Consider the following 13,608-nt stretch of genomic DNA (forward strand, 5'->3'; position numbering starts at 1 on the left):
TCAAATGGAAGGTGTGCCTGTCTGTGGTAGGGGATTGGAACTAGATGATATTTAAGATCCATTCCAGCCCAAACCATTCTATAATTCAGTGAAACATTGTGTGTAACCTTCCTTGGGAACTAAAGTAATTATTTCAATATGAAATGGATGTCAGGAGGGTATTTGTTGTATTATCAATTTTTGTATGTGTAATATATCATGTAAGGGAAAAGAAGTGTCAGCAGGTAGACTTGCCAAATATTAACACATAGAGAGAGGCAGTATTTATAATTTGCGATCTGTCCTCAAAAATGACAAAATAGTGCGCTGAAAGTCAATGCTTGTTTGCGATGACATCTCTCAAGTCATAGGATAGAGAACTGTGTCTCTTGCTTTTCATAAATAACATTACCCATCATATTAGGTTTGCTAGAATAACTGTAGTGATTGAGATGTTTAAAAGATTTTTTCTTTTTTTTTTTTTTCTTCACTAAAGCTGATATTCATATGAAATTCATACTATATTCACTAATTATCTGAGCAAATTAAAATTTATTTTGGGTCACCAGCTGTACATAGAATCATCTTAGTTCCTGACTTTGGTTCTACTGGTAATATAAATATTTATTAAATGGATACATACATACATCAATAATACATGAAAACAACAAAATAGATGAAGATGGAATATTACTTAGTTGTGGAAAATGTCTGGGTTTAACAGGATTTGGATTCAAGTGTAACTAAAAAATAACTGAAGAGAAGTCATCAGTTATTGTGGAACCAATGTTACCTGAATGTTGCAGGACATTTAGGAATTAGTGGGGTGTAACTGGAAATACTTTTTTTCTGTAGCAGAAATTACTGACTTGATATAGTCAGGGCCTAAGAAAGGATAACACTGTGCAGCACTCCAATTTTTATTTTAAAGATACAAAAGTTTCTGGTTCTAGAAAGCTAAAAAGTTCACAAAATATTTAAAGTAAAGCCTCCTTCCCATTTCAGCTTACTAAGCCGTGAGAAGGAGAGTTTATAAAAAATACAAACTCATTTCATAATAACTGTCCCTCAAGAATGAAAAGCCTTCAAAATTGTAATAGTGACCTTGTTTTTCATGAGCATTTTGAGAGCAGAATTAAAAACATAGATGTTTGTTCATTCTTGGTGCACTTGTAAAGCTGACAAGGAAGCAATGATGCACTGTAACCTAGCCGAAGTAGGCTAGCTCTGTTAGAAATAAGCTTGGTGCACAGGCTGTGAAACAGACAAGCTCAGTAAATACAGAATATTGCCACGTGTGTGCGCTTGGATTTAATAAAACTAAGTACAAGACAGTAAAACAAATTAAGATGCTTAAGAGATTAAGATATTTTTAATTAAGATTTGCATTTTTGTATTATGATTTGTTTTTTTCTTTTTAATTTCATTTTAAGCTTATGCTCTTAGGTTGAAGCTTTGAGTACTAAATTTATACAAATAATTGTAAGCACATGATTCATTCAGAATAATAACAAACTACTTGATGGGAAGGATTTTGTTACAGGTTTTGCATCTCAGGGCATTGAATGAAGTGTCTATTTTGCTCAGGAAGTGTTTCCTGGAAATGTTTTATTCAGAAGGATGAGAATTTGTATTGTAGAATCAGGAGCAGGACACTGTTCTGGTCCTCTGATAAAAGCCAGCTGTGGTAGCTTTATCTCATAAATGAATGAATGAATAAATGTGCATTGGGATGAGTATACTTTAGGTAAAGCTCTAGCAAAGTAATAATCATAGGATTTAGTATGACATTTTGCCAGCCCTCACTCATATTCCCGACTTTTCTAACATTTGTTTTTTTCAACTCATAAATATTTCTGCAGTCGATACACTGTTAAATGATACCGAATTCCACGGTGAGTTTAAGTATGTTAATAAAATGGAAGACAAAGGTATTTGTTCCTGATGTTTCTTTTGCTATGAGAGAAAAGAAAAACAAAAAATCTTTCATGAGACCAAGGGCATTCTGAAAAGCAACTCTTAACTGTCTCCTTCTGAAGTGTTACTTTCCAGTATGCCCTTACTTTTGAAAAGAAATGAAAAATAAACTTGTTCTTGCAATATGAAAAATAAATTTGAATGCCCCACGAGAGGGATAAGATATTGGGAACAGAAAAATACCTCTGATCATACCCAGTGAAACCAAGTTGTGTACTTTATAAGGAGCAGAAATTACTTACATCTTATGTTTCCTAATCCTTTTGCAACTTTGATCATTTCTCTTTATAAGGAATGACTATATCTGGACCTGGCAAAGGCTAGTTCAATTGTTCAGCTTAGACAGATAACTTATGTTTTGCAATATCTTTTTCATTCTAATGAATTCTTTCTCTCTATTTTAGACAAATATCACTTGCTGTGTCATAGCACATGGATTTCAGGACCGCATGCGAAGAGGTAGGATCAGATATTTTTCTTTTCAAACAATAGCAGATTCAAAATCAATGCACTTTTAATCCTTTTTATATGCTAACACCACCCTCTCCCGCTCCCCCCCACTCCTTTACCCCCTTTTTCTGCAATGAGAGGAATTATATAATCAGATGTAAGTTATTCAGTTGATTGCTTCATGGTGGCAGGCAGACTTTGTAATAGAACATTAAAGCATTTTCCCAGGTGTATTCATCACCACCCCTCACCTCTGTCCCTTCCAATTTACATCTTTGGGCACAATGTGGGTGCAGGTATCTATGTTTTGTGTGAGTTTTGCCCTTAGTCTTCACCATTTATATTTGAAAGCCTGTACCTGAAATAAAACATCAGTGGAGTCCCAAATCTATCTCTGTTCAACAAAATCAAATACAAAATGTAGGAGTATGGGAAAAGGGTAGGGAGAGAGTGGAAGTGTGAAAGTGACCAAATGAAAAGTACTTCAATTTTAATTTGATGAGATAAGAGAGTAATTTTCACATAGTATAGGTAAATAGTTTCAAAATATCAATATAAAGTAATTCAATTTCCCCTCCACTAACGATGGGGGGAGTGCTATTTTTTTCCTGTATTTTTACTAACTTTGTAAGTAAATAAGATTGGATATGTTAAGTGCAGCATATCTTCTCAATGGTTTCCTGTGGACAATTTTTTTTTTTAATATGCTTACACAACTTTAGTTACACCAAATTATGTTGTGATGTCAAGTCTCTTTTAAGGTTAAAAAAATCATTCAGTTGCCTTTATACTGAGAATAGAAAATAGTGATCAGGAAGGTGGTCATGTCTTTATAGGTGACCATAATTCCATGAAAAATAGAAGTGGAAGGAGGAGAATAACAATAGGTCAGAGAACTACATATAGACAAAACAATTTTGACTTGAGAATAAATTGATGTAAATTACTTGGGGGAAGAGAATATGACAGGCTGAAGATTATGAAATCATGATAGCCTTCTGAAAAGAGCACTGAGATTACAAAATAATATTAAAGTAAAATTGGTATTTGGGAAAGGAAACCATGATAGTTGCCCACAGAACTGTGTGAGAGACTTTATACACAATCTAAATTCTGTAATATGCTATATCCCAGATTATTTGTCTGGGTAAAAGAGACATTTCTATTTTTTTCCTTGCTTCTTTCTTTTTAATTGATTTATTGAGTATATATGCATTATCTTTACAGGATTTTTGTAACTGCAACCTAGTAGAGATTGCTTGGCAGCAATTAACTTAGCTCAGTGCCCAGCAGCAATAATGACAACAGCAGCCACAAAGAGATGACCTGGAATATGAGTCATGTCTTAGCCTTTAAAGTGCAAGTGTATTGTCAGATCTATTTCATTCAGTATTTGGTTTCTAATTGGGCATTCATTTCAAATTTAGGTCTTTAAAAATCTTTTTTTTTTTGAGCTTCCATGATGGACAGTGAAAAGACAGGGTGACTCCTCCCATCATAAATGATCCCTGATATAAGCAAGCACTTCTAACTTTTAAATTAATTAAATTAAACGAAGTAGATTCAACTCCATTTTATCTGCTTTGCATGAAATTGGGTCTGTGCCACTTCTGAGAAATTCTTAAAGCTGCAATGAACTAACTACATCTTGTGTCCCAAGCCAATCAAAGTTAATAAAATATAGACTTTTAACCTACTTTCATCAAGTGCCTACATCTCAGTAGAGCATCAGTAGCCTTATGCTTACAGGTTTAGCTAAATTTTTAACTAAAACCTCAGCACTAACATTGTAAGATATCCTCTACTTTGGTTGTTGTTAGAGGAAAATATATCAAGCTCTATTCTGATGGCCCAAGAGACATGTGGCCATCGCAATTCTGCAGTCCCAGATCCAAACAGTAGTGGGGGCGAAGATATATACCCATTAGGCATATGCACACAGAGCACACATAAACGCTACATATATGCATATAGATGTACGTATGCATGTATGTGGCCAGCCATTTGAACTATGTGAGGACACGCAAAGCACTCATACAAACACAGATGGCATCAGCAGCCTCATCTAAGCTGTTTCTCTGGCTGAGCAAAATAGATTTTCATTAGAGAGAGAATACATATGTATGCATACGTAGAATGTGGGTGCTCCAGCAGCTGAGCTTACCATGCAGCCTGTCCAGCAGCTTCCCCTGGGACCCAGTTTCCTCAGTTGCTGGCACCTGCAAATACACACACAAGAAGTCTCTCATCCAGGAAAAAAGTTAGAAAGGAATTCAATAAATTACCTCAGAACATGACCAGATAGACGTGCTGACCAGTGACCTATTTAGATGCAGCCAACCTCTCTTTATGTCCTTGCCCATCTATCTTCTTCCCAAATCACTTAAATACCTCTCTTTCTCTGCCTGTGGCTCCTCCTTAAAATTTCCATGGTAAGACCTGTGCAATTTAGAGTTGCATCCCTCTCTTTCAGGATCTGAAAAAGGGCAATAAGAAGGAAGGGAACAGACTCTTTAGCAGGATCTGTTGTGATAGGACAAAGGAAAATAATTTCAAACTACAAGAGTGGAGATTTAGATTGGATATAGAAGGAAGTTTTTTACAATAAGGGTGGTGAGGTATTGAAACAGCTTACCTGTTGAGATGGTGGGTGCCCCATCTCTGGAGATGTCCAAGGTCAGGCTGGATGGGGCTCTGAGCAACCTGATCTAGCTGCAGGTGTCTCTGTTCATTGCAGGGAGTTTGGACTAGCTGACCTTTAAAAGTCCCTTCCAACTCAAACAATTATATGATTTTATGATAATACGTTTCACACCTCTAGGCAATGAAGCTCTTTAGTCCCAAAGATAGTCTGGTATCATCATGAGGAACCTGTCCCAGTGGGTTCATCACATTCATTACATCTAGATACTGGGGCTGGGGCTCTCCCAGGACAACACTGGGAGTGGATCAGATAGAGTGTCCCTTCCTCTGAGTCCTTATTTTGGGTTCCACCTGCCTGTCTGTCTTCCCTAGGCTTGTGGAAGTGGAACTTTGATAGGCTGATGGGCTCTGTGATGGGCTGGGATTAGCCAGGCATGGTGTTACTCAGGCTCCCACCATCTGTTGTCTGTATAACTTTGTGCACACAGGCAAGATTTTATCACATTACCTAACAGTTGTATTTTCACTTGGTTTCCAGGAGGGTTTGGGGTTTTTGCTCCGCTAGGTGGACAGTTTCCTTTGACTTGCGCCATCCAGTTCTGAGCAATTACTTAATGTAGATTTTAATTTGAGTTCAGTATGAGATGAAATATTCCATTCTGTCAAGTATTTCAATTCCAAAATATCTTTCAGCCAAGACTTTATCTTTGAGTCTCTTGTGAAAGTGATGATAGAGAATAAAGTACCATTATGGCACTGCCTCTTTAATGAACTTATAGTTTTGTTCCACTGGTACATCTTCAGCAGTAGTTTAATCTCACCAAGCTGTATTTTGCATGCAATCACAAAAGCTTTGTTATTATTTTATTTCACCTACTGACAAGAAACGTAAAATAGCTCTAGTCTTTGTTTCGCTAGTACTTTTGTTTGATTGGTTATCTAGTCAGTACATTTACAACTATCAGCCTTCATTCTGTACTACCCCAGTTGCATTAGTTTCTCAGTTATTCTATGTATCTGAGAAAGTAATTACTGATCTTGTATGCCACTATACTTACTAGGCAGTTTTTGAGAATGACAGTAAATGTTATCATGAAGCCTTCCTCTTCTTCCCCTCTTTGTTTCCTTTCTACTGAATATCTTATTGCTCTTTTTTTCCAATTCTCCAGAGACCTGTAACCACCACTACTGTAGAAGAACTGAGATAGCTCTCCCAAAATGCTGAGTGAAACTCAGACACTCCTTACTAGTACTCTCATCCCCATCCTTACTAATGGATCACTCAGTAAGTGATCTGAACTGAGTTTCAACTAGCATAAAAACAAAATATTCCTCATAGATGCACTAAAGACAAGGCACATTAATCATAATATCCACAGCAAGCTCTATTTTTCCTAATACTGTGATGTTGATCTGGATTAAATTCAGTAAACAGCCAAATACAACACAGCTACTTGCTCACTTCTCCCACAGTGGAACACAGAAGAAAATTAGAAAGTTGAAGTATGAGAACTTGTGTGTTGAGACAGTTTAATAGGTAAAGCAAAAGCTGTGTGCACAGGCAAAACAAGATAAGGAATTCATTTACTGCTTCCCATTCCCAGTCAGATATTCAACCTTTTCCAGGAAAGCAGACTTCCATCATGCCTAATGGTTACATGTTAAGACAGACTCTGTAACTGTGGATGTCCATATGTCCTCCTTCTTCCCACAGCTTTTATTACTGTGCACTGTGTCACATGGTATAAAATAGCACTATGGTTCATTTGAGTCAACTGTCCTGACTTTGTCTCCTCCCACTGTTATGAGAGACAGTGTCAAATGTCTTTCTGAAGTCCAGGTAAGACAATATTCATAGTTCTTTCCACATCTGCTGGGTCAATCATTTCATGGTAGAATTTCATCAAGGTAGTCAAAAATGACTCCCCCATGGTGAGTCCACAGTGAGTACTCCTGTTGATTTTCTTGTCCTTCATGTTTCTGGAAATGGTTCCCAGGATTAGCTGTTCATGTTACCTTTCCAGGGATCAAGGTGAGGCTGACCAGCCTGTAGTTCCTTTGATGCTACTTCTTGCCTTTTTTGAAGATAGGAATGATATTTGCTTTCCTATAGTCTTCAAGCTGTTCTCCCAGTCACCATGATCAAAGATTATCACTAGTGGCCTCACAATGAACCTTATTCCATGGATCTCTTCCAAGAAGATTCTTGAAAAGATCGGTCTACTTGTTCAGGTGCATGATGTTCAGGGTTGTGAGCTTGCTTTTCATCTTCCTCCCTGTCCTTAGTATCCTGAATTCTGTCATTTCATGGTTTCTTCAGGCAAGACTGTCCCTGACCTTCATGTTCCCAACAAATTCTTTATTGTTGGTGAGTATGAGGTCCAGCAGAACACCTCTTTTTTGTGGATTCCCTGTCACTTGGAGCAGGAAGTTAGCAATAATGCACCCCAAGAACTTCCTGGATTGTTTATGTGTTCTTATCTGGTCCTTTGCAGTTACCAGTTTGGTTAAAGTTGCTCATGAGGAGCAGAACCTGTGAACATGAGGCTGCTCCTATCTGTTGGTAGAAAGCCTTATTTGCTTGTTCTGCTTTTGCTTGTAGCAGACACTCACTGTAACATCACCTTCAGCACCTAACAGGGTTTTGTTTTGAGATTAGTGCTGAAATTGTCTTTCCTACTTTCAGTTTGAACCTAAGTTCCTATGCAGATCTTATAGTCAGTGGAGCTTAGTGACCAATTCCTCGCAAACCTGATAATTAGTTCAATTGCTCTCTGAGCTTTAGTGACCACAATGAGCTCTTCGCTGATTATAGTGAGAGCTTAGAAGACAGATGCAGTTGGGTGTCAATCTCAATATGATTCTGATGATTACTTACTGCTGAATAATTTCGTCTGTCAACTGTGCTTCTTTTCAAGGCATCCTGAAATGTGTTTAGTCTTCAAGAAAATTATTCTGTGTTAAACAATTCGAAAAAGTTTTACACACATACTTTTTTTCCCTTAAAGGGTTATTCTGGATTTCATACTCTTTTCCTTCGCTGATCATCAAATGTATGAGTTATAATGATTTTTGTAAAACATTTTTTTAATCATCTTATTCAACAATTTCCAAGCCATAAGACTATCTATCTCCGCTTTTATCCTTTATCCAGAGCTTTCTGAACTTCTCAAGAGCATAAGTCATAGAGTTACTGAGTTCTTTAAACTCTGACTTGAATTCACTTGACCTTTTTCTACATTCTGAAAATTGTTGCTTAGAAGAGAAATTCAATCTCTGACTAATACTTTAGTTTTTGTATTTATGTTTTTTAAATCCAGTTTCAAATCATAATTTTTTCCCAAAATCACAGGATTGAAAATGATGGACATTTTTTGATGCTTATAAAAATGTCATGTTAACGAACATAGTAAATTTGAAGAAACATGCAGAGTAGCTTTTGTTTTATATGGTTCTATCTCTTGACCTGAATTGTAATTACATAATCTACTCCTAGTAAGTCCATTAGCAATCCAGGTATTAAAAAGTATTCATTTATAGTGTCAGAAAATGGAAGTTTTTTTCTAAAATTTCACCTTAGTTCAGAAAGAAACTTGTATGTACAGTTGTATAATTGTACATGCATATATATACATTTTCCAAATGTCTAATTTACATACAGAATTAATCAGATTGTGTGAAACAAAGAAAATTCTCTGTAAGACTTCATTCTTTTGAGAAAACAACTTATCAATAGCTAAATACCTGACAAATCAAAGAAAAAGAAGATAGAGCTCAAATTCTGTGTTTTCTTCAGTTCTCTTGGGTTGAAGTATAGAATTCATGTGCAGGAAAGTACTTGTTATCCTCTGGATTGAAAAATGTTGGTACCTGGTAGAACAGGCTCTGAATGATAGGCTGAACACATCCCTGTGTATCTGGGCTATGTTCCAGTTTTTGACAGTGTAAGTGTTTTTCACCTACGCTAGAAACACTCCTCCTACAGAATGAGTAGCTGGACCATTTAAAAAATGTCTTTTATGTGGTTCTGGCACATATTTCTACTTCTTGTATTCATTGCCATCACTTCCTTATGCCTCTGATTCACTTTCCTTTTTGATTATTATACTTGCCATTATAAAGCAGTGACAAGAATGTCTCCGTATGCCTTGAGGACAGTTTCTGTTCAAATAAACATCCCAATGCGTAGGTATTCCTCTGAAGTGAACTACATACATTTTTAAGGCAGTTTCTGCAAGCCATTATCCTTACTGGTATCGGATTCTTTATGGCTTTAAACTAAATTGCAGAGTTTTGTTATGCTTTGGAAGACAGGAACCAAAGGATAAAATTAAAGTCCAGGTCATCCGGCATAGAAAAATCACTGAAAGATATTTTTTTTTCTTCCTTTCTTCCACTGGTTCACAGACTGAATTCTTGGGTATCTGCTGAAGTGCCAAGGTCTTTTAAAAAGGATCTGAAACTGGAGGAATTAAAGTAAACTAAATTGCTTTATTACCAAAGGGCAAAAGTAATAGATAAAGTAGCCTAACCAAAAGATATATTAGTCTCTTGAAAACTAATGAAGATTAACTAAGATGGCTTGGAATACTGATTAAATTTCCTCTGGAACAAAACCCTGGAAATGCTTTAGACTATAGAAAAAGGATTAAAATTCTTTAAAAAGAAAAAAGTAAAATAAAAATTATTTAACAGTAAATCAATCAGTAGCCTTATTTAGGCCAGGTAAATTAAAAGGTATTGATGTTTGATGTCCTGCAGGGAAATGACTCTGAAACCAATGTGTAACATTATTTATTTTGGTATACATTTAGTAGAGACTCTTCTGCTAGCCTAAATGTACAAACTATAGTTTTTAACAGAATCACAGAATGGCTGAGGCTGGCAGTGCCCTCTGGGTCCATTGGGTCCAACCCCACTTCATCAGGGAAGTTCACCAGGGGCCTGGGCCCCACCAGAGCAGGGACCCAGGCCCACTTCCAAGCAGTTTCTGAAGGTCTTTGAGGAGCAGAGTCCACACACAGCCTCTGGGCAGTCTGTGCCAGTGCTCCATCACCTGCACAGCACAGAAGTGCTCCTGGTGCTCTGAGGGAACATCCTGTGTTCCAGTTTGTGCCCACTGCTTCTTGTCCTGCCATCCTCTTCTCCAGGCCAAACTGGAGCTCTCTTTTGTATATATTTCCTCTGAAATTAATTCCTAAATATTTGTGAAAGCCATATATATTACAGCAAAAATGTTATAATCTCTAAGAAATATATAAATTCTTATTAGGAAAGTCAGGACCTGATTTTATGCACAACCAATATGGCCATGTGGAATAAACTAGAGTACAATGGAAAAAGATTTTTGAAGCACCTTTTTCACTGTCTTGTTGCTGGTAATGATCTGAGTGTGGCCATATTCTTTGTAGAAGTATCCTGTTTGGAGGGCTCTGCTAACTTACGCCATTCTCCAGTAGTGTTCTGAAGCAATAAGTTTAACACACAGTGGTATTGCAAAGCAAGGATGGATCAATTTTCAGTTTCTCTCATAATTATGTTAGTTCAGAAACAGCAGGTAGTTTCTAAACTTGTACCAACAACATCATCTCTTACCAAAACAGTGATCTTTGTAATTGAGCTAAAAAGCATGTGGCACCCGATGGCAGAGACAGTACAGCGGAGATGCAAAATTCACTGCATCTGTCACTTAGGAAGGAAGATACCTTTATCTTCTTCACTGCTTTTGCTTGAAGTCACTAACTGCTCTCTCATACAAAACCTTATTCTTTAATCACTGTTTATTATTTCCCTATCCATTCCTTACTCTGCCTCGTAGACTTCATAAAGACATGCAGCTTGTGACAGTTTTCTTGCCCTCTTTATAACAGGTGCCTAATTCTACAAATAGGATGAAGAATGTAGGAAGAAATATAAGCACGGTAGTTTGGGCTCACTCACGTGGGCAGTCAATGCGTACTGGCATAACAAAATGTTAGCAGCTGAACTACACTCCTTTGCCCATGTCTGTTTCAATGCAGTGCAGTTTATCATACATTTGAGCAGGAGAGGATGCTTTGCCTGACCTCATACTGACAGTTACAGTAGCTCAGCTGACATGACATATGCTTTTTTATTGCTGTAAGTCAGGGCAGGGCAGGGCCCTCTGGCAGTGAAATATAAAAGCCTTGAAGGGAAAATTTTTGGCACACACTCTTGTGGAATCTCATAAAAGTTAGTCAAGGGAACAGAAGCTAACATCAGCCACAACCTCACACCCCCACACCTCATCCACAGGCACACCATCTAAGCTCTTCACATGTAAGAGATTGTAGAGGTATAGACAAGGCAGCCCACCTGATCTTCCAGCCAGGTTAATTTTTCTACATGCTGTGTGGATAAAAGGTGCTGATTTACACTGTGATTTTACATGAATACATATGTGCAGAAAAACTTCCCTAACTTCCAGCTCAGTAAAAAGATTCAGGAATTTGCCTCCTTATTTGATTCAGTTTAGTAAACGCTTTGTGGAGGCGGGGAAAAAAAAAAAGAAGATGAAAAAAGAAATGTCAGGAGATATAAGTAAAATAATGAAAAAAATAAATGTAGGTCTTTGTTCTTACAGAATTGTCTTGAGCTTATCTAATGAAACTGAATTGGATTTTTAGCATCATCTCATAGGATCTTATCCTTTATATACTTGTTAATGCTGCTCTCAGGTAACATAGGGAAGGAGGTAGCATAATTGAAGCTTTAATTTTGAACTGTATCATAAACCAGCTTTCATAAAGCCCAACAACAGTAAAGTGGTTCATTGCATTTTAGAATGTCTGATGTAAATAAGATGCCTGAATGTGCAAATCAATCTTTCCAAGAGCCGAAATGTTTTGCTGTTCCCAAGCTTGGTTTCCTTTGTTCGGACTGAATAAACTCAGCCCACACACATTTGGAAACTGACTTGAATTTAAAAATTTTTTCTAATGCCTAATTGTGCCTACTATGGTTATGTGCTCTTAATCCCCACAAAGAAGCCCTTTAGCTTTGTGCAGAAAGATTCTTTGGAGACTTTATAGGGTAATTGACCAAATCAGAAATGTGCAGTCAAGTAAGGCAGTGCTACTAAAACCAGTATATTAAAGTCAGAATTTACCCATTACCATTTATCCAGGGGATGAGGGAGGGCATGTTTGCTAACATTTACTATGGGAGAAAGGTGTTTTATAAATGGTGTTTGTTGGCCTATCTCTTTTGTTTGACCATAATTGTTTACTGCTTTCTTCACAATTCCATACAAAGAAGGTCCCTCTGAGTCTATAAAGCAAAGTTATGAAGAGAAAGAATAGTGCAATTTAACTATATTATCATCTCTTTGTTTTAATTTTCTAATATTTTATATGTGCTATAAGGGAGTTTTTCATTGGTATTGAAAACTTAACTCCTTTTGCTGATCCATTTATTTAATTTGTCTGTCCATGTCAAGCCACTTCTATCCCATCCTGTTACAAAAATGACACAAATACTAAAACAAGTCTGTATGATCAGAGCACTCACTACCTTTAGTGTGAGTTTAATGTTCAAAACCCTTTTGTTTTTATTACCTCAATAAAATATTTCAAAGATTTGAGTAAATTATACAGTTTTGCTATCTGTCTCTCAGAGAAAACATTTTTTTAAGTTTGAGTATTAAGCATGGAGCCAAAGTAAAAGAGCAATTCATCAGTAGAGATTATATAAAGCTATTTAAAGATTGTTCTTGACCTTCCTACCTCTTTTAGTGCCTTATAGGAGTAATTTAAGCTTTCCTTCCTACAGTTGCCTACTGTCAGTTCTGTATTTCTGTTTGTTCTCTTCATGCTATAGATCTAAGCTATCAGAGCTTACTATGGGGAGATCTTCGAAATGTTCTTTTAAACTCTTGTCTGAGAAAGAGCCCTTAGATTCAGCCAGGTCAACCTTGGCAGAGAAAGTTCACAGCAAGACTTTTGTGTCCTTGATCTTCTCTCAAGTCAACTTTCTACAGATAGTGGATTAAAATCTGACCTGAATGAAGAAAACATAAGTTCTGTTACTGGTATTGATGAGCCTAAGATTTAAAACCATTTTCAACTAAAAATTGTTTTCTGAGATATATACATGATGACATATATACTTGTGTCTATGCAAGTAGTTGTAGTTATATGATAAAGGCAAATTCTGTCCTAAATTGCTAATTTTTACATAATATATAAATAAATTTCTCATACAAAAATGTCCTACAACTTCTATTTGTGCTATTTTCAATACAGCCTTCAAGGATACGATTGCTAATACTGCGCGTGCTTCCACATGCAGATTTTTTCACTTTTCCTATCTCTTATAGATAGAACCCCAAAAGTTGCACCAATATGTGCTGACAACAAGGATTCTGTTAAGTTGCTCAAAAGCTATATACTTTATACAGAAGAATCCTATGGAATTCCTGACCTGTAGCTGTAAATACAGAATACAAAAGTGAAGTGGGAATTAAGTTACTAGAGGGAGTTACATTCCTTGATCCTGTTCTCTCTTAACTTCAGCATTGTCATTGAAAAGTATGTAAGT

General features: G+C 36.6%; 1 protein-coding gene across 1 annotated transcript in view; it reads left to right on the forward strand.

The window, feature by feature from the left end:
• The first annotated feature begins 2,357 nt into the window (after positions 1 to 2,357).
• LOC100548083 (gamma-1-syntrophin) overlaps positions 2,358 to 13,608 on the forward strand; it is a 90,652-nt gene continuing 79,401 nt past the window's right edge. Inside the window, exon 1 of the mRNA XM_019614340.1 lies at positions 2,358 to 2,415. Within this exon, the coding sequence (XP_019469885.1) occupies positions 2,389 to 2,415 (27 nt within the window). The 5' untranslated portion in view covers positions 2,358 to 2,388. The remainder of the gene's footprint in view (positions 2,416 to 13,608) is intronic.

Source organism: Meleagris gallopavo, chromosome 3 (genome assembly GCF_000146605.3).
Source record: "Meleagris gallopavo isolate NT-WF06-2002-E0010 breed Aviagen turkey brand Nicholas breeding stock chromosome 3, Turkey_5.1, whole genome shotgun sequence".
NCBI classification, from domain to species: domain Eukaryota; kingdom Metazoa; phylum Chordata; class Aves; order Galliformes; family Phasianidae; genus Meleagris; species Meleagris gallopavo.